The 25763-nt window shown below is 37.1% G+C and overlaps 1 protein-coding gene across 3 annotated transcripts in view; it reads left to right on the top strand.

Annotated features, from left to right (window-relative positions):
- The window catches only part of LOC106880612 (uncharacterized), a 98884-nt gene that overhangs the window by 67937 nt on the left and 5184 nt on the right, over positions 1-25763 (top strand). For 2 of the 3 annotated variants that reach the window (XM_052973234.2, XM_052973235.2), the window contains exons 3-6: positions 9266-9371; positions 11283-11418; positions 14907-20750; positions 22612-22815. In XM_052973234.2, the coding sequence (XP_052829194.1) occupies positions 9266-9371; positions 11283-11418; positions 14907-20750; positions 22612-22815 (6290 nt within the window). The remainder of the gene's footprint in view (positions 1-9265; positions 9372-11282; positions 11419-14906; positions 20751-22611; positions 22816-25763) is intronic. The other variant, XM_052973236.2, reaches the window with a different exon arrangement.

The following is a 25763-nucleotide window of genomic DNA, read 5'->3' on the forward strand; positions in this document are numbered from 1 at the left end:
ATATTCATAATCTCCGACATCTAAAACGTAGGAATCAGAAAAAAGTTTTAAAAAAAAATGCATTTTTCAAGGAGAGGTGCGAAACTACATTAGCCCCAAAATTTTGATGGAACATTTTTACTTTAGATTACTTTAAGATAGGAAGTTTGTATCGTAGAACTGGAGATTGTCTCAGATGGATTTGATATCAAAAGGGTTTATTGATTTTAACCCACATCATGACAAAATTCTGGCTTTATACCATTGTGAGAAATAATATTTTGTTTCTAGAAATTAGTGAAGTACTAGACTGGAGTTAATATAATGAGTGCCATACATTTAACATTCAGATTCCTCTGTCACATGTAATGCTTTTTTATTCACATTGTTTTGAATTAATCAAGCAATATCAGACATAGCTGTGTGGTAAGAAGCTTGCTTTCCAACCATATGGTTCCAAGTTCAGACTCACTGCGTGGCACCTTGGGCAAGTCTTCTACTATAGTCTTAGGTCAACCCAAACCTTGTCAGTAGATTTGGTAGATGGAAACTGAAAGAAGCCTGTCATGTGTGTGTGTGTTTGTGTTTCTGTACTTGTCTTCCAACATTGCTTCACATCTGGTGTTGGTGTTTTTACATCCCCATAACTAAGCAGTTCTGCAAAAGAAACTGATAGCATAAGTACCACGCTTATTAAACTTAAAATCCTTCAACGCAGTGCCCCAGCATGGTCGCAGTCTAATGACTGAAACAAGTAAAAGATAAAAGATATCTTTTAACTTCAAGATTTCAAAGATGTGATTGTTAATTTTTAGAATGACATTGTAGGGTAGATGTGGGTGGCTAGATGTGACTGGTTTGAACATAAAACTGGTAGAATATTTCAGTCAGATATGGCCAGTTTAAATGCTAAAATATGCGAACAAACAAACACTGGTTGTCAAGAGGTGGGGCAACCATAAACACAAAAACACACACACATATATATGTAATATATATGATAGCGTACACACACACGAGGGAGTACTGAAAAGTTCCTGGATTTGGGTAAAAGAAAATATAGGAGAATCAGTTAACTATGATTTTATTCAACATATTTCCCTCTCAGATTCACATACTTATTGCAGCAGCCCTTCAGTTTTTCTAAGCCCTGTAAAAGAAGTTGGTAGGTTGGGTTTCCAACTAGGTCTTTTGTGATACCCTTAAAGCCAAGAACTTTTCAGTAGCCCCTTGTATATACACACATTGAGCTTTCACAGTTTCCATCTACAAAATTCAAATTCACTCACAAGGCATTGGTTGGTGAAAGGCTATAGTAGAAGGTACTTGTCCAAGGTTCTGTGCAGTGGGATTGAATCTGAAATCACGTAGTTGCAAAGTGAGCTTTTTAACCACGTTCATATGAAAAAGTTCTTAACCAAAATTTATATGAAAATGTTTTTTAAAAGATTAATTCCCTTGAGACCTTATGTGTTACTCCACAACCAACAAATATAGTTGTTTGTTAATTGCCGAGTAAACTTCATGAGGATGGTAGATAAAAGAATTGGTAGAGCATCTGAAAAAATTGTAGTATGTTATCTTTTAATTGTTACTTGTTTCAGTTGTTAGACTACAGCCATTGAAATTTTAATCAAATGAATCAACCCAGTACTTTTTTTTTGAGCCTGATACTTATTCTATTTTCCCTTTTGCCAAACTGCTAAGTTACTGGGGCATAAGTACACCAGCACCAGTTGTCAAGCAATGGTGGGGGATGAACACAGATACAAACACATACACACAATGCGCTTTTGTTAGTTTCTCTGTCTTCCAAATCCGCTTACAAGGCTTTGGTTGGCCCGAGGCTATAGTAGAAAACACTCGACAAAGATACCACACAGTGGGTCTAAAACTGGAGCCATGTAGTTGGGAAGCAAGCGTCTTACCATGCAGCCACCCTTGCACCTACATAATGTTCTTTTACATTCTGAGTTCAAATTCGTACAAGGCCAATTTTGCTTGTCAACTTTTCTAAGGCCAATTAAATAGTACCATCTGGTTACTGGAATTGATTTGATCAGCATTTCCATTCCCCTATCAATGCTTTGTACATTGTTAAAAAAAAAATCAACATTATAATAGTTCTACTTAGCTGCCTCTTCTCCTTTGTTAATTATACTTTTTAACAATGCTCTTGACGAAGCACAAATGCCACAGCTTCCCATTTTTCTTCTCTCACTCTCTATAAATTCTTGGTATTTATTTAAGGAAAGTATAGTTACTGCATAGATGAAGTAGGCAACTCTTGAAGCTGAAGTTTATCTTCTATTGCAGACGTTACATGCTCTTAGACAGCTTTCCTTATCTAAGACATTGCTTATTTTAGAAGTTTTAAAGTGGCAGGTACCAACCGTATTGTTATCAAACGTTTTTGTGAATTGGTTTTGTAACCTTGTTTTGATTCGTGGTAGGGACCTGTTCACCTTCCTTTGCTGCTAATACTTTCCTACCTTCTGTAGAATATATGAAGGTAGGCTTTGTAAAAAAACTTTGCTGTCATTGTTGTTGATGTTGTCATCATTGCCCTCATTCTCCTCCTCTTTCTTCCCACCATCATCATCATCAGCAGCAGCAGCGTTAGGGTGAACTGGTTGAAACAATAGATTTCTGAATTAAACTATTTTCATTGTCATCACATCCATTTTTTTTATGCTGTCTTTGTTTCATACTGCAAAAGTTTTGAGTTTGAATTCCATCAGGATTGGGAAAAATAACATTATTTATACTATTAAACCTTGGGAGAGGCATTATGCCAGTAATAAACACACGCACTGGTTTGGTCCTTTATTTATTTGTAAACAGTATTTAGGTTTTTTTTGTTTGTTTGTTTGTTTGTTAAATCATTTCATTGCACTCTTGCAATCTCTTCAGTAACCTGTCTCTCCACTTCCATTTATTTAAGCGTTGTTTTGAAATTGTCTGGTATGAGCATGTGAGTGTGTTCACGCTCGTATTTATATTTGATGGATATTTGTCCTCATCCGTTTGTTGTTAACACAACGTTTCACCTGATATACCCTCCAGCATTCATCAGGTGTCTTGGGGAAATTTCGAACCTGGGTTCTCATTCCTAAGGTATTTTTCGATGTTAAGGCGCAGGCATGCACCATGCCGACCAGGTCTATCTACTAACCCCAAGATTCCAAGTTCGATTCCAGGCAGTGACCTGAATAATAATAATAATTAATTCTGGTTTTATTGGCCACAAGTGCTAACATAAAATCAAAAACATGTAAGGGCAAACACCAAACAAAAAGTAGAAAGAGTTTTGCGAAAAAGAAAGGTCTGTGTAAACATTAAAATAATAGCGAAAAAATATAACAGTTAGAAAGAACTCTCAATAGGGGGATGCACTTTGAAAAGTTACTTGTGGAAAAACCCATAAAAGCCACGGGAGCCTGGTCAAAAAGAGATAGCCCCTTTTATATTACCCTTTTTTTTTTTTACAGGTGTAATCTCAGAATTAGTCTGTTCATGCTGGCCATTTTACCAACATTCACCCACCTTTCAATAAATTTGCTATGAGACAGCACTTCCCTCTCTACTCTCATCTTCCTTTTCAAGTGGAACTTGAAAAAGTTGATGAGGCCTGGCCAAAGAGGAAAGTCTGACTTTAGCCCTTTCAAACGGGTCCACCATGCCACCTCTTTCGCTACAGCCACTAGACAAAGGAAAATTGCCCTGCCCTCCCGGTTAAAGGAGGTTGGGGGGGCAATCTTCATAATGGATTCAGCTGATAGCCGGATCCGTCCTACACGAGACAGTAGCTGTTCGACATAAACCCATAGGTCAGCAATACTCGGGCACTGGATGAGTGCGTGTAGAACGGTTTCATCGCACTGAGCGCACCTCAGGCAGGCCCTGCTGACGGCACTTCTGTGCTGGTAGAGTTTATCTTCATATTGGAGGTCAGTTTAAATGTATCCCTTTCAAAAGAAATCCCTGCTGCTACTACCACCATCATCAACACCACCACCACCACTACTACTATGAGAAAGATAGATTGGTATATAAACTCCTTTCCACAGTTAAGAGGAATGGAATTTTGAGTGGATGTACCCAATTTTCACATTAAAAGGGTTATTTGATCTAGTTGGCAATACCAAACAACATAGGAATGTTACCTGCAGTAAATGCATCTTCTATTTAATACCATAAAAACAGTGCTAAACACAAAGACACCACAAGGTTTAGGAAGTGTTTATATTATCTTTTGTAAAAGACCATCGATGCTTGGCTAACTTATCTATCCATTTCTTCATTGGCTCTGCATGTTCTTCCTTGATTCTCCATGGAATTTTTCTTTGCCACTATACTTTTTATCTTTCAGAAGACAAAATGTATGTGTGTATGAGAGAGAGAGAGAGAGAGAGAGAGAGAGAGAGAGAGAGAGAGAGAGAGAGAGAGAGAGTTCATACACTATTAGATTAGTACTACATAAAATGAATGTTGGTTCCTTACACTGTATTGATGACAAACCAGTCTGGCAGTTCCTTTGTTTCTAGGCTTTACTGTAGGCTAACAAAATACTTGATAATTTATACAAGTCATGGCCAAAATGTGGCCCTTGTGACTTTATGAATTTTTTTGATCGTGTCTTATGTGGCCTGCTTCTCAAAAAATGTGGCCCATGCCTGATTTATGCAGTACTCAGAGGGTAGAGGATCAACAGTAGTTGCTTTGTGGTATTTATTTACAACCTTTTACTTTCTGAGTTCAATATTCTTCCAAGCTCAGCTTTAACTTTCTGGGGTCAATGAAGTTGCAGCAATTGAGTGCTGAGATCACTATAATTGACTCGAATTTTAGTCCTTGTGCCTATGTAAGAAATCAGCTATAACAACTCTTGTTTGCTTGTATTTATTTGTAGTTTATATACACTAAGCCAGTAGGGAAGAGGGCAGTTCTAGAGACTAGTTGCAAACTGTCAATTTCTCCAATTAGGGTCTGACACTGATAAATGGCAGTTCTCTAAAAAAATATACAATTTTATTAAAAAAAAAAGATTATGTTCATTTATGCTTGAATATAGAAACTTTATTGTTATTCATAGTTGTTGACTCAGAAACATATGGCAAACAAGGTAGGAGGAAGAACACCACCACCACCACCACCGTTTTAACCCTTTTGTTACCATATTTCTGTTAACATATAATGCTTTTGTTCCAATTGAAGTTTTAAAATGATGAAGAATTTAGTAAAATAACTTTTTCATTATTAAGCTGGTGACATACAATTCTGAAGGAAGATTATAATTTAGATCACTTTAAAACAGTAAGTTTGCATCATGGAACCAGGGGGGCAGCTTCAGGTGTGTTGGTATCCAAAGGGTTAATGTCCACTTTTCCATGCTAGCATTGGGTCAGATTTTCTGATAGGATGCCCTGTTACCACCCTCACTTGTTCCAAGCAAAATAATATTTTCCCCATTACCTTAGATTTTCTCAACGAATATTTGAAATTAATGACACTGAGTCTATGAGAGTGACACTCATTTACAAGTAGTGCATAATATGAAGACAAGGAAGGCACGTGTGTGTGTGTGCATGCATATGTGTGTGTGCGTGCGCGCACGTGCATCTTCTTCATATTGATAGTTATAAACAAGTGATACTGTCATTAAAGTGGTGTTCCTTTCTAATCTGAAAATATGTCTGGCCATGGGAGAAATGCTACCTTTCTTTGGAACAGGTGAAGAACAGTGACAAAAAGGGCATCTGGCAGTAGAACGTCTGCCTCAATGAATTCCATTTGGCTCATGCAAGCAGGGAAAAGCGAACATTATGGTGATGGTATATGTATTGTGCATGTGTGTTCATATCTATGTATATACATGTAGATATGTGTGTGTCTGTGTGCTGCTGCTTGTGTTTGTGTGCATTCTGTAAATAAGTATATGATTAAATATAGGACAGATTGTAATGAGGGCAGGATGATATTAACTTCATTAAATGTCACATAACTGTCATTGTTTCATATTATTTATTTATTAGTATATTTTCACTTCTTTCTTTCTTTTTTTTTTTTTGACTTCTGTTGGTCGTGGGGAATGGCTTGGGTATATCATGTCTGAAGGTCTGAAGTAGATTGTTAAAATTACTTATTTAATAGTAGAATTATGTGAACCTAATCTGCACATGACTGAACTTCAGGGTTAATGTTTACTGAAGTATCTTGTGTGTGTGTGTGTGTGTGTGTGTGTGTGTGTGTGTGAGAGAGAGAGAGAGACGGACAGAGACAGAAATAATTTTCATTTTGGGTTTTTGAAAAGACCTTTTGTTTGATGAATTACTAAGGTTCTTTGTGAAATATGATGAGAGTTATTCCTGAAAGGGAAACTTCAGAAACCATCAGTTGAAGGTGTGTTCTGAGTGGTATGTAAAAAGTAGGGCTTGGTTATTGGAATTTTATTTGTAAGGGCTGTAGAGAAAGAGTTCTTTTGTGTATACTTACATGTATATAGATTGTGTGTGTATAAATATCTAATTTGCTGAAGATAGCCAACATGTTCCCTAATGGTTCTGTTTTATTGATACTCATTGCCATCATTGATACTCCTATTAACCATTTAGCGTATGTATTACTTTGTCAAATGTAATGCTTATTTATTCACACTTTTCTGAATTAATCATGCATCACTTTATAGCTTTGAGATTTTGATTTGTGATTGTTTATTTCTAGAATGACAATGTAGGGTAAGTGTAACATGCCAGTTTTAGCCAGTTTGAACATAAAAAGGTAGAATATTTGGACCAAATATGGTTGGTTTAAATGTTAAAGGGTTAATGCAACTAGCATCATAACTGCATATATTTAGAGTCAGTTGAGATTAAAAAAAGCAGGAGGTGTCAGTGTTACTGTGGTTCACAAAAATGTTTAACTACCTCAGTGTTATTCAGGAATCATAGGTGTACATGGTGTTGGTTTGGTAAGCAGAAAGAATTGGATAGAAGTAGATAAAATAGGAGAATGGTGTCATGATTCTATATCATTTGATAATTGACATTTCCTAGTAGCTTAGATAATATACAAGCAGGAAGAGAAATACAAATATAATGAAAAAAAAAAAAGCAATCGTATTCCTCATATTCCTTTTGGTTCACACTAAAGAAATAAGGAAGTATTTTCTAGATGTCTTTCATGAAAATAGGTTTCACTTGAAGCTTTATTGCTATACCATCTTCACTGCTTAATAAACATCATAACTTCCTTAGTATCACCATTCTGATATCGACATTTTGAAATTAATGTTTCATTTAACTTTAACCCTTTGGCATTCAGATTACTTTGTCAAATGTAATTGCTTATTTATTCACATTGTTTTAAATTAATCATGCATTATCTTGTAACTTTGAGATTTTGATGATGTGATTGTTTATTTCTTTAGAACGATATTGTAGGGTAGGTGTGAAAGACCAGATATAGGTTTGACCAACTTGAACATACAAACAGGTAGAATGTTTTGACTGATAAGCCAGTTCAAGTGCTAAAGAGTTAATGTCAAACTGTTGTTGTGGATACACATTTGACTGCAGTCATTGTTGACATTAGGGTAAGAGTTTGAGTGGTTGTAATGGCTTGAAATATAATTTTTATGACATAAGCAAGCACAGAATATGTTCATAAAAATATGTTACAATGAATGATTATATGAACATGTGTATCTGTCTGGAAATGCTAGTATATCGATTTCTTAAATTGACAGGTGCCTTGCAGTTGCATTGACTTCAGTCTATAACTAAAGTTTATTTTTCTTGAAAAGTGAAAAACAAACCTGATCATGATAGTATTGGAAGTTAGAACAAAGAGCAATAGCTTTCAGTCTCATGCATAAACAGCTACTTGCATTCAAACCAAAATACTTACCAACTTTTTTTACTTCCATTTATTTTTTCTACTTTATGGAAGTCAGTATTTTCCCTGTTGACATCCACCTCAGTTAATTTTACTTTTCTCCCAGTTCTGTGCTTTCTAGAAGAAAAGCCCTCACATTATCTCAAAGCTACGAGAATTCACTAATGTGATTTATTTATTTTTTTAAAAAGATTTCATACAGGAATTAGATACAACAGATTTTGGCTGGTTTAAACACTAAAGGGTTAAAAAGTGCCAAAATTATAAAATCAGCTTTTCTGGCCTTTTTGAGGACTTTGGAACCCCAAAACTTTTTTTTTTTTTTTTTTGCTGCTTGGGAGTTGGCCCTTTAAAGCCAGAAAAAGGTAAAACAAAAAAAACTCAAATGAAACACAATGTTAGTTTTAAACTAAAAAAAAGTTTATTGATAAAGTGGTCGTAAAAAAATAAAAAAATGAAAAACATGATATAAACATAATTCTCTCCGTGACACAGCGAAGTCACAGATCAAGTAGAAACACATCAGTCACTGTTCCCTCTTGACAGGACTAAGAAATTTCCCACTGTCTTTGCAAGCAACAAGCAGATAGATTTAGATTCAAATCCAGGCAGGGCCAAACGAAATCCTACAAGTTATTTATAATAATAAGTGGCGTTATATCGAGGTTGAAAGAATGACACATACAATACTGAATATGTTAAGACAATCTGAAAACAATAGAAACTTTGAAGCGTTTACCAGTTTTTATGAAATTTTTGGATTAACGGACTTGAGTTAATGAAAGCTAAATGTAATGGAAGTTAATTAGTCCGATAATGATTTTCAAAGTTAACTTAAAAGTTAAACTGCTAACGAAAATGTTAGCTTTGTTAATTAATGATTAATGGACTTATGCCCAGCTCTGCATATATGTATATACATACTCTCGGAGTGGTTGGCGTTAGGAAGGGCATCCAGCTGTAGAAACTCTGCCAAATTAGATTGGAGCCTGGTGTTGCCTCCTGGTCCACTTGTCCTCAGTCAAATCGTCCATCCGATGCTAGCATGGAAAGCGGACGTTAAACGATGATGATGATAACAGTTTCAGTTTCCGTCTACCAAATCCACTCAGGGCTTTGGTCAGCCTGAGGCTATAGTAGAAGACATTTGCCCAAGGTGCCATGCTGTGAAACTGAACTCAGAACCATGTGGTTGGAAAGCAAGTGTCTTACCACAGCCATTCCTGCAAGTATGTGGGACATTTTATATTGGAATGGTTTGTTTTCTATATTAAAGTGTTTGTGTGTGAGAGAGAGCGAGCGAGTGAGTGGTGTGTGTTCCAAACTTATCTATAAGATATTTTGTGATAACTTGAGACTGATTTTATACTGTTTTTCTTTTTCACTCCAGGACTCAGGAAGGAGTTACTCCATTACATATTGCTGCTACCTGGGGGAACACAGACACACTTAAACTACTGTTAAAGAATGGTGGAGATATAACTTTACGTGATGTTGTAAGTTTTTTTTTTTACGTAAGGTTTTGTTTACTGGTTTGCTCTTACCATTCACTTTTACATTGCTGATGAAATTTTTTTAATGACATTTTTCCTTTTCCTCCATTATTTAAAGTCAGAGAGGAGTGGAAGAAGTTGAGGGAGTTGTTACCTTTGTTGACAACACAGGAAGAACAGATTGCTTAACCCTTCAGCATTTAAACCAACCATATCTGGCCCAAATATTCTTCCCGTTTTATGCTCAAACTGGCCAGATTTGGCCTCTTACACTGTCCCTACAATGCCATTAATAGTGACTAACTAATTAGTTCTATAGTCATTTCAGTAGAGCGGTGTCCTTACAGCCATAGATAAATCTGTGGCTCAAAACTGAGCTAATACTCTGATCTTCTTAACGTAGATGAACATTTTGGAATTTTCTTTCTTATTTATAGTAGGCAATTACTCAATAGAAATAAAGTCTTTACAAAATATATAATTAGCAACAAAGACAATATTAATACTGAGATGTAATATTTATCCCCACTTGAACATAGAGATTCTGTTAGAACAAACTATATTGCAGTTGCACTTTGGTGCATTTTGCACCAGAAGCCAATATGAGAGTTTGTCTCAAGGTATATATCGCAGTATAGTTTGTTCTAACAGAACATCCATGTTTAAGTGAGGATAAAGGCTTTATAGCCTCTGTGTTTAAGGGAAGGTGCATGGCCAAGTGGTTAGGGTGTTGCGTTCATGATTGCAAGATCATAGTTTCAATTCCCAGACTGGGCAGTGCATTGTGTTTTTGAACAAAACACTTCAATTCACATTGCTCCCGTTCACTCAGCTGTAAATGAGTAGCCCTGCAATGAACTGGTATGCTATTCAGGGGGAATGTTTGTGATCTTGACCACTTACACACCATGGAAACTGGGTAACCAGCAGTATGAGACCTGGAGCTTCAAATAGTGCTCACTCACTTTATATCTGTACTTATGTATCCTTTTTTTTTTTTTTGAGTTTACACAGAAACAGGGCTCTTTATTCATATATTTGCAAGTAATATGTTCATGGTTAAAAATTCTATAAACCAAATTCAGTTATTCAAACAGTATTACTGATCTCAACTTTAGAGTAGTTACACCATTTCCATATTGTAAAAGGCAACTAAAAAGATTGACAATAAGAAGGCCATCGGATCAAAACACACTACCTCAGAAAAGATATTCAACTGATATCAACATAAAAAAGTAGATAATGCTGATAATACTAGTACACTTGTTAGTTTAAATATCTAATACTCTGATATCATCATCACTTTAATGTCCATCTTTCCATGCTGACATGGGTTGGATGGAGTTTATTGAGGCAGATTTCTATTGCTGGGTCCCTTTCTTGTCACCAACCCTCACCTATTTCCAAATAAGGTAATACTCTCCATGGCCAGACATGTTTCCATGGAAGATTGAGAACAGAGGACACCACTTGCATGATGGTGACATGCATTTACAACCTTCACAGGTTTTGTCAATGCAAAGAACACTAATGCACATACATACACACATAATATATATGCCTACATATGCAATGGGCTTCTTTCAGTTTCCATCTACTAAATCCACTTGCAAGGCTTTGGTCAGCCTGGGGCTATAGACACTTGCCCAAGGTGCCATGTAATGAGACTGAACCTGAGACCATGTCATTGGGGACCAAGCTTCTTACCATACAGCCATGCCTGCACCTACAGATTATTTATTTATTTCTGTTGAATGTTATATCAAACGGTTTATTTTTATTTGACTTATAATAATTGCCAGTTTTAACATTTAGAAGAAATTATGACGCATATGCCTTAGCTATGTTTGATGTTTAATTGAAAAAGTTTCAATATCAAGAATTTTATCTCTTATTTTCATTTTCACATTCTAGGATGGAAACACAGCTTTGGATATGGCTCAGAATTATGCACATGAAGATTGTATCAAAATCTTGCAAAGACATTCCCAGAAGTTGAAATCCAAGTTAGATGCTCACATGAGACAATTAAAACGAAGCCGTTCACTAAGTAAGTAAATGTCTTCTTTAGCTCTTTAGCATTTAAGCTGGCCATATCCAGCCCAAGTATTTTACCTGTTTTATGCTTGAACTGGCTAGATCCAGCTTCTAGCACATCCTACAATGTCATTTTGGACACTGGGCCTCACTAAGGAAATGACAAGGGACCTGAAGATGTGGCGATTTTCTGTACTTGATAAGACGTATCAGGCTCAGTAAAATTGCTGCCTTCCACACATACAGGCTTGTCCTTTCAGGTGCCGGTGCCACATACAAAGCACCAGTGCCAGTGCTGTGTAGTGGTTGGTATTAGGAAGGGCATCCAGCCATAGAAACCATGCCACAACAGACAACTGGAGTCTGGACAGTTCCCAGCTGGTCAACTCCATGGTAAATGTGTCCAACCCATGCCAACATTGAAAACAGACATTAAACAATGATGATGATGACATCATCAAATCTTGAATCTGTGACATAATGCATGATTAATTCAAAACATTGTGAATAAATAGGCATTTGACAGAGTAATCTAAATGCTAAAGAGATAAAATTGACTGGATATCTGTGATTCAGTTATTGATTGACTAGAATCTGGCCTCTAGACTGGTTCAAGATATGCAAGTTGAATTGCTGTGTAGCTTTAGACGAGCCACATTTTTCTGTTACTCTTTTAGTGGTTTCAGTCATTAAACTGCACCCATACTACAACATCACCTTCAAGGATTTTTAGTCACTCATATAGAGCCTGGTACTTGTTTCATTTCTGTACTTGATTTCTTTGTATCTATTAAATTGTTTCGTCTTGTTTTGATGTGTTTTTATGTTGCACCAGTACAAGTGAGGTCACTATGCTACTTGCAAGACTCAAGATCCTCTTCAACCTAGTAGGTTTCAGTAGAGTAGGAGTCGGTTTTATGGTAGGAGATGAATGGGTGGATGGTGGCAGTGGTGGTGGTGGTGTGTGTGTGGGGGGTTAGGTGTGAGATAACGGACCAGAACAGAATGGGTTTGTTGCAGAACAGAATGGGTTTGTTGTAGAAGAGTTACACAGTTACTCACATTACAGAAGAGAGGGTAGGAGTTGCTGGGTTGGAGCTGGAAGGAGATACAAATACTGGCGATGGGGTGTCAGAGTGGACCCTCAAGGTATGGAGTGAGTTGAAGTGAGTGGGGACAGGAGAAAAGGGTGATTGAGTGGGTAGAGGTTGCAGTAGTTTATGGGGAGAGTGAGGGATGGTTAGAGATGTGGAATGAACATGTGTTGAAGGATGATCTGTAGGGAGAAGTAGATGAACTCACATGTAGAATATGGCAGTGATAGAGTGAACATGTGAGAAAGAAAAAAACCCATAGCAATATGATATATATATATATATATATATATATATATATAGGTACAGGCATGGCCATGCGGTAAGAAGCTTGCTTCCCAACCACATGATTATGGATTCAGTTCCACTGCATGGCACCTTGGGCAAGTGTCTTCTACTTTAGCCTAAAGCCCACCAAAGTCTTGTGAATGGATTTGGTAGACAAACGGAATGAAACCCACTGTATTTATATATGTATGTGTGTGTGTTTTTGTGCCTGTATTTGTCCCCCCATCACTGCTTGACAACTGGTGTGTTTATGTCCCTGTAACTTAGTAGTCTGGCAAAAAAAGGCCGATAAAATAAGTACTAGGCTTAAAAAATAAATCCTGGAGTCAACTTGTTTGACTAAATCCCTTTGAGGCAGTGCTCCAGCATGGCCTGTCAGATGACTGAAACAAGTAAAGAAATGAAAGAGAGTGTGTGTGTGTGTGTATATATATATATATATATATCGTCGTGGCACTCTGTTGGTTATGATAACGAAGGTTCCAGTTGATCCAATCAACGGAACAGCCGGCTCATGAAATTAACAGGCAAGTGGCTGAGCACTCCACAGACATGTGTACCTGTAACATAGTTCTCAGGGAGATTCAGAGTGACACAGAGTTTGACAAAGCTGGCCCTTTGGAATACAGGTACAACAGAAACAGGAAGAAAGAGTGAGAGAAAGTTGTGGTGAAAGAGTACAGCAGGGTTCACCATCACCCTCTGCCGGAGCCTTGTGGGGCTTTAGGTATTTTTGCTCAATAAACACTCACGATGCCCAGTCTAGCAATCGAAACCGCGATCCTATGACCACGAGTCCACTGCCCTAACCACTGGGCCATTGCATCTCCACACACACACACACACACACACACACATATTATATATGAGAGAGAGAGAGAGAGAAAACTGGGAAAGAAAGGGAGACAAGAAATCTTCAATGAAGAGCAAAACTTTCTCCAATATGTGTGTGTGTTTGTATGTGACATCTTCATCATTATCGTTTTGTCTACTTTGCATGCACCCGACCCACTCTGTGAAGTGTGAAGTTGTGGGAAAGGGCTACTGAATGAAAACTAACACCTCAATAGAGAAAATCATCATCCATCTCATGAAAACATTGGTAGAGATTAAGTGAATGAACCAACATGCATAACATAAATGTATATATGTCTACCTAGCTATCAATTTGTAAAGGTCTGAGTGTTTATGTCTTTGTATTTATACTTTATCTAACTACTAATCTATAGATAGACCCACCCCCACCCCTTAAACAAACAAATATTTTTATAAAAGGAAAAATAAGCACAGATAAATCAACTGAATAAGAACATTGGAAAATTGCAAGCAGGGAGACAACTCTTCCTCTCATGTGTTGTTGACTGAGAGTCGTAGTTTCAGTAACGTGTGTGTGTGAATGCGAAGACATACATTGTGGACTCTCTAAATTGTAGACGATAGATGAGGGTTCTGCAGATTTTTGCTGAGCAATCTTTCACAGATAATTCGTTTTTTAGCTTACTCCTTCCATCAAATCAATATTGCTTGTACAGTTGCATTTTGTGCCACATATTAGATGTTGAAGTGATGGCAGAGCAATGTAATGTAATGTGAAGTGTTTTACTCAAGAACACAATGCATCACCCAGTCCAGGAATCGAGACTAAGATCTAACAATCATGAATGCAACACTCTAACCACTAGGCCATGTGCCCTCACTTTGTATGTAGACATACACATATGGTAATATACATATATTAATCTGTACATATATATACATATATTTATATTAACCTAATTGGGCTTTGTAATTGTGGAAACTGTGACACTGGTAATAGATCATAATTAGCAAGTGACAATGGTGGTGATTAAGAATCTGTTTCATGCAGCAACTAGTCAGTAAATTCATCTGTGTACTTAGCAATGACACTCGACAGTCCTATGCTGTTCCTTTGACTTTTACATATTTTAATCAAGTATGTCATTCAGCCAAATTTCTTCATAATTTTCACAAATACATTTACTTTCATTTCAATTATCCCTACTAAATACTGATCATCCAAATGAATAACTTATTGATAATATGTAAAATCATCAATTATATTTCTTTGTAATAAACAATTTATTATTTTGTTTTTTAGATGAGAAGACAAAACCCACATCCTCAAGATATGTGCACCAAATGCCATCTGAGAGCTTCAATGCCAGCCAATATGTAACTGCTGATAGTGATCCTGAAGAATATGAATCTCTGGAAATGTCAAAGTCTAAACCTTCATTTTCCATCCTCAAAAGGACTCAGAATGGTCTGGTTCATCATAGTAAAGACAAACAGTTTGACATGAGGAAATCTGTTTCAACAGAATCTTATGAGGAGAAATACATCAGCAAAAACACTGGATATCAATCCTCTAACCGACCGATACCTGCTCTTCGTAGGCGCACTGGCAACATTGCAAATCTGCCAGAGAAATTTAAGGATACTGAGATTAAAAGTAAGAAAGAATCAGAAGTTAGTTCTGAAATGTTTCTGACTCCTGCAGCCTCAAGCCCACGGAGACATCGTCATCGACCAAGTCGGCGTTATCATTCTGATGATGATTCTCCAAATGTTAGCTCTTTGGAGCAGATTTCTAGTAGTGAGGAAGAATTCATTAGTTCAACTAATACTACAACAGATTCCGATCTATATATTACTGTTAATGAAACACCACAGAAACCAGTATTTCCACGTATTGATCCAGATTTGTCCATTGACTTACAAAAAAAAATGGAAAAATTGCAATCATTGAAAATTCCAATTGCTCATAAAATTGAACAGCTTCGTAATTGCCTGAACAAACTGGAAAACAATCAGTTATCAGCTTCTCTGGAACAGATTCTTCATGAAAGTCTTATAAATGAAAGCAAGCCCATTAGTGTACCCATTGTTCGAGAAAGTTATCCTCCAACTCACAGCCGTTTATGGAATGGTCGACATAGAGAAGGCAGAACACAGCCTACACATTCAGTCCATAAAAAATCAAGTCCAAATAATGTTGATATAAAACTAAGCATGGATATTCCTTCAGGAAAGATTTACGTGAATGAAAGGAACATCAAGAAATCAAAACATCGTGGTCACCAAACATATGAAATTCACCTGGATTCCAGTGAATCAACAGAGAAAAGCAGTAACAGATCAAAAGATGATTCAGTTATTGATATTAAACTGAAACCAAAAAAGAAATCCCACAAGAAAATTTATGTCGTGAATCCACCTCATGGCTCAGAGTTTCCTACAAAATATGAAAAGTTTGAATATTTAAACAGTGAGTACAATGATAAAAGTAAATTAGTATGTAATGAACCATCTTATAAAGGACCATACCCTAACGTAACAGAAAACAACCACAACAGAAATAATCCCAAGTTTTATAATCATGCTGCTGGTCACACTGAATATTTGTCCCAACAAACCAATCAGAATGGCTGGGGTAGAGGACAGTATATTGATGAGAGGTGTGATAGAATAGTAGCAAATACAACTAGTTCTGTGTATCAAAAAATACCGAGAAGTAATGCTGAAAAAACCTCCTGTAATAAAGAAAAACAGCGGCAAGAGCCAAGCAGAATGAGAGAAAGTGGTCATCCTTCTGGCCATTTATATCCCAAACTGACCACATTAACAGATAATGATGATGAGTCTTGTGAAAATCGAAATGATGTGCGGTGTGTTCAAATACCATCAAGGTTGCAACATCAACAACAAAATGCGCATTTAAGAACAGTTTCTGGAAGAGATCATCTTGACGGTGCAATAGAAGAGACTATTGTAAAGCAAGTATTTCGACCACCCTGCTCTAAATCACAGGCTGTTCTATCTAAAAGAACTCAAGAGTTCAGAAAACCAGATTCACAGGTTCTTACTCATGCAGAAGTTCACCAAGAGGAAGAACCATCTCGAAATAAAATTTCAACCAGGAACAAAAATTTTCGGTTTGGGGGGCGTGTCATACAGAAGCCATGTCACAAAGATATTGCAGCTAAAACAACAGTGCCCATGGTGATGAACACGCCCCTTAATCCTCAAATTGCTCGTTGTAAGTTATATGAGACTGAAAGTGCAGTGCAAAATATGGATGTTAAACGGACTGAGTCAGATGTGAGTTGTGCTACTACAGATACCTATGTTACATGTAGAACAATAGGCAGTGAAAATAGTGAAGAGTTCTTTTCTTGTGATGATGGAACCAATGAAAGTGCTCTTGAAAGTAAATTTGAAAGTATTCTACATTCTTTCAGTAGCTATCTGAAAAAACAACTTGAACAATCTAATAGTCAAGAATCCAGCAATTTTCAAGATTTTCAATTCAATACTGATGAATTATCAAAAGCCATGTTAGAGCTGAATCTGAAAGAAGGAAATGATTCTTCCATTGATGCAGAAGCATATATGAGTATGTTGTCACGAATTGAAGATCAGATAATTACTGAGCCACAACGGAATGGTCAAGAATCAATTTCTCTCTATACAAGCCATTTTAAGAGTGTAAATACACCTGAAAACTCGTGCTACATAAGTACAAGTGAACAATGCCAACCAGTAAACTCACAACAGGTAGTTCATCGTCAGTCAGTGTCACCTGAATTGAAATGTTATGAACCAAAAGAGAGTAAATATAACAGTGCTCTGTTGCCTCGGGAAAGTGATGAAGATTCTCTCTACCTTGTTTGCAATCCAAATAATTCCAGTGCTGCTCAGTTTCAATCATTTGATGAACCCGACTGTAAACATTTAGTGCCAAAACCTCCAAAACTACTTCCTAAATTACAGCAGAAGAAATATTCAGCAAATAGAGATAGAGATTCTAATGAGACTGAAAAGACAAGGGGTTCTCATTCATCACAATTTTCACAAGTAATGTCTGAACTGCAGGGTAAATTCCAACAGAAAGCAGCACAGCCAAACACATCTGTTTATCGGTGGCAACCACCAGACTATATTCTGAAATCTAAACCCAGCTGTTCTGCTAACAAAGCAGTTGGAAGTACCATTAGCTCAAGTGCTCATCAAGAAAATCTTAAAAGAAATGTTGGTTTAGAATTGAAAAATCACCCCCTTGTCAAAAAATTTAATCGGTTAGATGATGGTGAACTTTCATTAAGTTGTGTTGAAAACTCATGTCATTTTTATTCATGTGAAACTTCGGGTAATGCTAATTGTAGTAACATAGTCAGTGAACCCATTGTTACTAAGTCTAATGATGTGCCACCTAAGATTGAGAGAACCGCTTCTCGGTCACACTTTGTGTCATTTGAAGAGAAAAAAAAACTTCATTGTAAACCAAGTCGCAAGCAAGAAAGACTTGTTGATCTTCACTCTTACTATACATCAGTCCAAGAAGAAGATGGACTTGATTACTCTCGTTATGTATCAGTTCAAGAAGAAGAAGAAGAAGAAGAAGAAGTTGATTCTCGTTATGTGTCTGTCCAAGGTGAAGCTAAACCTGCTGATTCTCAATATTTATCTTTTCAAGAAGATGAAATTCCTAATTCTCGCTATTTATCAGTTCAAGGGGAAAACCAACCATTTACTTCTCAGTCTCATTATTTGTCTGCAAGGGAGGAAACAGAAGCCTCGTCATCCAAACATCATTCCATGTTAACTCAAAATCAAAATAAGTCGGTCAATTCCCAGTCACATTTCCTCTCAGCTCAGGAAGATGGTCTTGGTATTTCAAAAATAAACCATATACAGCAGAGAAGAAAGAGAATTCCTCAAAACAGCCACTCTGGGTGTAAACAGCAGTCTGCTCCTCAAAATGAACCAGTTACATTACAAACCCGATTCACATCACCAACAGATAATTGTGGGGATCAGTCACATTATGAATCTGTTCAAGGTGGAATGATGTCAATAGAAGGGCAATATTTTTCAACTGTGCAAGATTCTTCTTATAGTTTAAAAGATCAAAATCTGGACCAATCTACTGTCCTTGATAAATCTGCTATAAACTCTCAATGGCAATATGTCTCTGCCAGTAGTGGCTTTCATAATCGCTCTGTTACCTGGCAGAATCCAATCTCTACATATGATGAACCTGATGCAGTTGTTGTTGTGAGTACTGATGATAGTCTTTCATGGAGTCCTGGAAAAGATGGTCATCCACCCCAAATTCCTCCTTTTACATCCACATCGGCTTCAGAAGATGTTACTTCTGGGTCTACCTCCTCTGATGGTCTTAAAAAATGTCTTGCATCTAAAGAGTTTCTATCTCCTGAAAAGAGAACAACTATGTGGGTTAATGGACTCTACAAGATTGAGGAATATTTTGACCAAAACATAAGTAGCATAAATCCAGTTACTTCTCAGAGCAGTTCTTCTGATAATGTAAACAACATGAAAAAAATTGCTGCTAATGCAAATAGGCCACAACCGTCAGCACCACCTAAGTCAGAGGTGTTTAGTGAGTTTACAACAGCCCATAGTGACTTTAATGCCATTACAGATATTTCTACTGTTGCTGTTGCTGGAACTACTGGTGATAAAAGTGATCCTTTGACTCCATCATCTCGAAGTCCTCAACGTCCTACTTTGTATCCATCCCTTCATGATCCTCTTCCTAATCCTGCTTCAAGTCCCACGCCAGAAGGTAAGGAACCAATGATTAAAAATAGATTGGCCAATGATGCTTCTATTCATGTGTCTTCTGATGAAAGGCAAAAAGATAATGATGGGTCATCAGCAAACTTAATTAATAATGTTAATGATAATGACCAGATTGGTTTTGTAAGAAATAAGACAGCAATGTGTGCAATTAATGTCCTTCCATCAGTTAGTTCAAAAGGATTAGAACAGGAATTGCCAAATATTAAACAGGAACTAGTGAATTTTAAAGCTAATAAAAATATTTCTACTCAGACACCTATTCTAAGGATCCCACCTAGCCCTCCAACTAAAAAAGCTAATTCACACTTGCCTAAACCCCCAAACCACCTTAAGAATTCTTCTAACATAACTATTACTAGTTATACCAATGATTCTAAATCACCAAAGCGTTTTGAAAAATTACGAAAGACAATCGTTAATTTAAAAAAATTGCTTCCCAGTGGAAAATCTCAGAGAAAAACTGGAAAAAGCACATTTATCAGTGTTGATAGAAGTCCTAAGTTTTTTTCTTCAAATCCTGGCCGATCAGTTGCAAAGACTGGTACTTCAGGAACACAAACTGATACACCAATTTATTATGAACCCACTCTCCAACCAGTACATGTTACTAAGTCTGATGAACTCTCTCTCTCTGTAAATTTTTCAGAGCACCTGTCTGATTACTCTGAGAAATACCCTGGTTCCATTATAGATCACCTTAAACAGCCAAATCTTTCTGAGACCTTGGACATTTGTAGTTCTTCTGGAGCAACTTCAGGTTCTATAGAAAGATTCTTGACTCCATATCAAGAAGAAAATGAGCAAGCACCTGTTGGTTTTGATGAAGTTGACTTCATGCCAACTCTTTCACAGGCAAATAAGATCATTGCTACTGTACATTATGGAGAAACATATCGGAGCTGTATCAAATTGCCAGATAAACATGACAAAGATATTAAATTCATACACATAGACCCTGAAAGACACATCAATTTTATTGAGCGTCGCATTTCTGTTGAACCTGAAAGTAGCCATTCAGAGGACTCTGTGGATGCTAAAAAATATTTCTCAAAATCACCTGAGGAAACTTCTAGTGAAAGCAGTGATGAGTTATTCTGGAAGTCGTATAGCAAAGCCAAAAAGGATAAAACCCTCACAGATTCAAAACTTTTACAGCTACAAAGTGTCCTCAAGAGCCATAGTTCTTTTACAGATGATGGTCTGAAGAAAATATTTGTAGATTTTGATTTGCCACTTCCAGGTCCAATCACTTCAGCTACTCGGGGAATGTACATCAATCGCCTGAAGGCTATTGCAAATGGAACTCCATCTCCTAAGGTTTTACCCTCCCCAGGTAAGGTGTCTCTAGAGACATTCAACCATCTAACTTGTCCATTTTGTCTTTTTCTTTGCCCCCTTCTGGCTGTTCACACATTATGAAGATGAAACAGTTTTCATCTGCTTCTTCATAAAATCCTTGTCTTTCAATAATGATTTTGTAAGGCAAAATAAGATCATCCCAATGTTTAGGCAAGTGATATTACATCACATTCAGTTTCTACTCTATGTTACTCCATATTATCTTTTCATTAAATTAGTTACTTTGCTAAATGAATCATGGATTAAATCATCTATTTTGGTGTGGATAATGTTTAGCTTAGTTTGGTACTTTTTACACATCAAACTCTTCCCATAGGTTTATATTATGTGCCCCCCCCCCCCAAATGTTTTAACATTTAGAATAGCTAATAACTAAACTTTCAACCACACACACTTTGAAATTTTACTGAGCTTATTATTCTAGCAAAATATCACTGTATCAATTTGCTCTGTTGTATTAGAGATTATGCAAGAAAAATTTGGTGTAATTCTTGTGTGATAGTTTATTCATATTTGTTTTACAAGCAAAAGGAATTAAATGCTGAAGGTACTCATGTAATTATACTACTATTTAAATAACATATTATACAAGTTTAATTCTCATATTTGTTTAACATGTCTCAGTACTTTGAAAAATTATAAAAATGCTGCTCTTTAAGATGTTAGCTCTCTCACCCTCTCCAAGAAAAATCAACCCAAAACTTTAATTAATTAATTTCTTTTCTACATTGAATAATGATTTTTGTTTGTAGTATATTTTTTTTCACTCTGGAGAGAAGGTAGTCCCTATTACAGGCCTCTGACTTGCTATTTTCGGAAAGCCTAAAAGTTCTTGAAAAAACTTTAAAATTATATCTATGTTCAAAGGTACAGGAATGACTGGCTAAGATTTCTTTTCAAGCACACTGTACATGTGTGTGTGTGCGTGTGTATATATAAAGGAAACTATTCAGTTTTCTGTTGTTCTCTGAGTGGTTGGCGTTAGGAAGGGCATCCAGCTGTAGAAACTCTGCCAAATTAGATTGGAGCCTGGTGTTGCCATCCGGTTTCACCAGTCCTCAGTCAAATCGTCCAACCCATGCTAGCATGGAAAGCGGACGTTAAACGATGATGATGATGATGATGATGATGATGTGTATGTGAATATATATATATATATATTCCTCCACATTAGGTAGGGTATCGAGCAGTAGAAACCAACCCAAATCAGATTGGAATCTGGTGCAGTTCTCTGGCTTGCCAGATCTGAACAGACATTAAAAGATGGCGATCATATATATATATATATATATATATATATATATATATATATATATAATCGCCATCTTATATATATATATATATATATATGATCGCCATCTTTTAATGTCTGTTCAGATCTGGCAATCCAGAGAACTGCACCAGATTCCAATCTGATTTGGGTTGGTTTCTACTGCTCGGTGCCCTACCTAATGTGGAGGAATATATATATATATATATATATATATATCACATACACATATACAACAGAAAACTGAATAGTTTCCTTTGACCAAATTCCATTCACAGTATAAGGTGCTTCCCCCGTATTCTACTCAATGAGAATGAGCCAGAAAACATGATTGCAAAATGGACTTCTTATCCCTACAGCCTGTGACTATGAACATGCATATAATTTTATAAATTTGTTAAAAGCATGTAGTGTTTCTTAAAATAGCAAGTCTTGTAGTTTGAGTTACAGTAATACATTCAATGGTGATTTTGTAATAGAAAGTCCAGGCATATCATAAAGTAGTTCTGCATATATAATTCTTTATTATTACCTATAATGCCCATCTTTGATCTTTTATTGCCAGATTATCCTGTCACTCTGCGTCAAGCTATGAGGGAGCTACCCAACTGGACAGAAACTGTTGAGATGGAGCAGAAGATGGTTGTGAAGTTTGAAAATTCCAAATATAGTCAGAAACGCAAAGGTGGAAATTTGAAGCATTTTTTCACATATCTGCTTCTGGACCCTCGAGTAACCAAGAATCTCCCACTTCAAGCATCTAAAATTGGTGAGCTATGTTAATGTGGAATTCCTACTGTATAAGGAAGGAAGTTCTGAAAGTTTAGTTGCTAGAATAAGAATAGAATGGAGGGAGTTCAAGTAGTTATTACTTTTCTTGGTAACAAGAGGTTTCTCACTCAGAGTGAAAGGTCAATTGAATGATGCTTGTGTATGAACAGCAATGCTACATGGGAGTGAGACATGGGCCTCAAATGCAGAGGACATGTGAAAACTAGAAAGAGTGAAGCTAGTATTCTGCATTGAATGCACAACACCAGTATGCATGTTGTGTCTATGACGAAATGCAAATATGTTGAGTAAAATTAGGTATAAGAGGAATCAGATGTAGTATACAACAGAGAAGAGTGTGCTAGTTTGGTCATGTGATGTGTATGGATGTGGATATCTGTATGAAGAAGTGCCGATTACTTTAAAGTGGATGGAACTTGTGGACAAGAGAGAACCAGGAAAACATGGATGAAGTAATGAAGGTTGATCTTAAGATGTTAAGCTTCGTGGAGGAGATAACAAAGGACTGAGATGATTGGTGATTTACTGTGCTTGAGAATGCCAACTACAGTTGGTGTGAAGTTGGCTGATGAAGAACTACATTACACATGGTATCCAGCCATGTACAACTACTTCTTCCTCTCTGAGCAAGTTGGCTTGCTGGGTTGGTCTGCAGTTTCCTAGCCGCTGACTTGACTGTTAGATCTGTGTTGGTGTCAGGGGGCCATGTTTTGCAACATAAGCATTACAGAGTAATCTGAATGCTAAGGGATTAAGACTGTTTCCTTCACCTATACTTCCATTCTTCACTTCCACCTCTTGAATCAACAATTATCCTCCCCTACCACTATATGTCTCACACACACCTCATGTACTATGCCTGTCTCTCTCTCTCTCTCTCTCTCTCTCTCTCTCCTATTGTTTATCGTTTCATCATTGCTATTCTGATGTTCAGCACTGTCAGTCATCTCCTACCCCACTTCTCCATTGCTAGATTTACTCGATCACTCCAACCCTCACTTCTAAAATGTGAGTAGGCATGTAGCTTTTCTACAGAAATAAACCTGTTCTGCTCTTGCCCCTCCTCTCATAATTTTACTCATCCTTGGCCCTTTATCTCCTAGCATAAAGTTGCTCCCCTTCAGGTTTGTTGTTTTGCAAACTGCATGATGGCTTCACTGTTCCTACTCAATACATACTATAAAATGGTTGGTGTTTGGAAGAGCATGCAGCTGTAGTAGCCATCCCAGACACTGAAGCATGATACAGTTCCTGAGCCAATCAGATTTTGTTAACCCACCCAACTTATATCAGCATGGAATATAAATGTTAAATGATGATGATGTTAATAATGACATAAATGTGTGTTTGTGTGTAAATGTGTGTGTGTTTGTGTGTAAAAGTGTATGTGGGTATTGCATGTTTATGTCTCCTTACTTTGGCATTTGTATGACTGTTATAAACGAGTGTTACTGTCATGCAAGCAATGTCATTTCATTTTCAGTATTCTATGACAACATAGCTCGCCATAGGAAAAAAAGTTACCTTGCTTCAAAGCAGGTGAGGGTTGGTAACAGGAAGTGCGTCAAGCTGTAGAAAATCTACCTTAATAAACTCTGTCCAATTCATGCAAGCATGGAAAAGTAAACACTAAATGACGATGATGATGATGATATAATTTTCCTTTCCAACACTGATTAATTATTAGGTGAAATATTTTTTGTGAATGACAGACTGAGAGGAGGAGGAGGGTGCATCAGTTTTTTGTGGTCATCATCATCATCAGCGTTTAACGTCCGCTTTCCATGCTAGCATGGGTTGGACGATTTGACTGAGGACTGGTGAACCAGATGGCTACACCAGGCTCCAATCTGATTTGGCAGAGTTTCTACAGCTGGATGCCCTTCCTAACGCCAACCACTCCGAGAGTGTAGTAGGTGCTTTTATGTGCCACTGGCACGAAGGCGAGTCACACGGTACTGGCAATGGCCACGCTCAAAATGGTGTACTTTACGTGCCACCTGCACAGGAGCCAGTCCAGCGGCACTGGCAACGATCTCGCTCGAATGTCTTACACGTGCCACCGGCACAAGTGCCAGGAAGGCGACGCTGGGCACAGGTGCCATCACGATTTCGCTTTCGCTTGCCTCAACAGGTCTTCGCAAGCCGAGTTTCATGTCCAATGAAGGAGATAACATTGACATGCCTGAATCAGATGATCTTTCTCAATTTTGGACATAGTGCTGATTATGGCAGACTTGAAAGTTTGTATGATGTAATGGGGTTGTTGATTGACCTTTCTCTCAAATGTGCCCCAGTGGATTGAGGTCTGGTGAGCTGGGAGAACATGATCATGGAGATTGGTACATATCCACACTTGGGTTGTTCTAGCCTTATGAGATGGCAGGGTCTTGTTAGAAGATGTACAGCCCTTTGTTGCGTACTTTGTCTATCCAGGGCATCACAACTTTCTCCAATACTTCTCTGTAAACAGTGGCATTGATTGTTAAGCTCTGTGACAAAAGTGAGGAGGCATGACATTTCCCTTGTTACTGACGACTTCCAGAACCATTGAAGTTGCTGAGAACTTAGTATGTATGACAGTTGGAATCTCATTTGTGTCTCTGCATAACCATCTGTCATTCCTTAAGGTTTACATTTTGGTTCTGATCAGTTTTTTTTTCATTGGAGAAAAGCCAAAGCATTCTAGCCTTTTAGTGTTTTAACTTGTTTAGGAAACACCTTGCATGGATTGAATGATTTTTTTCTCTTGACATAAACTGGCCCCTCTGTATCACTTATGGCTTGTACTTGATGTCCTTGTGCACAACTCATTTGATGGTACATTCTGAAACCTTGAGATCTTTTGCAATGGCTCCGATTGACCTTACGGGGATTTTATCAATTATTTCTTGGGACTTTTTGTATGAAGTTCAGTGTTCTGAT

The sequence above is a fragment of the Octopus bimaculoides genome, chromosome 15, assembly GCF_046866305.1.
Source record: "Octopus bimaculoides isolate indiv1 chromosome 15, ASM4686630v1, whole genome shotgun sequence".
NCBI lineage: Eukaryota > Metazoa > Mollusca > Cephalopoda > Octopoda > Octopodidae > Octopus > Octopus bimaculoides.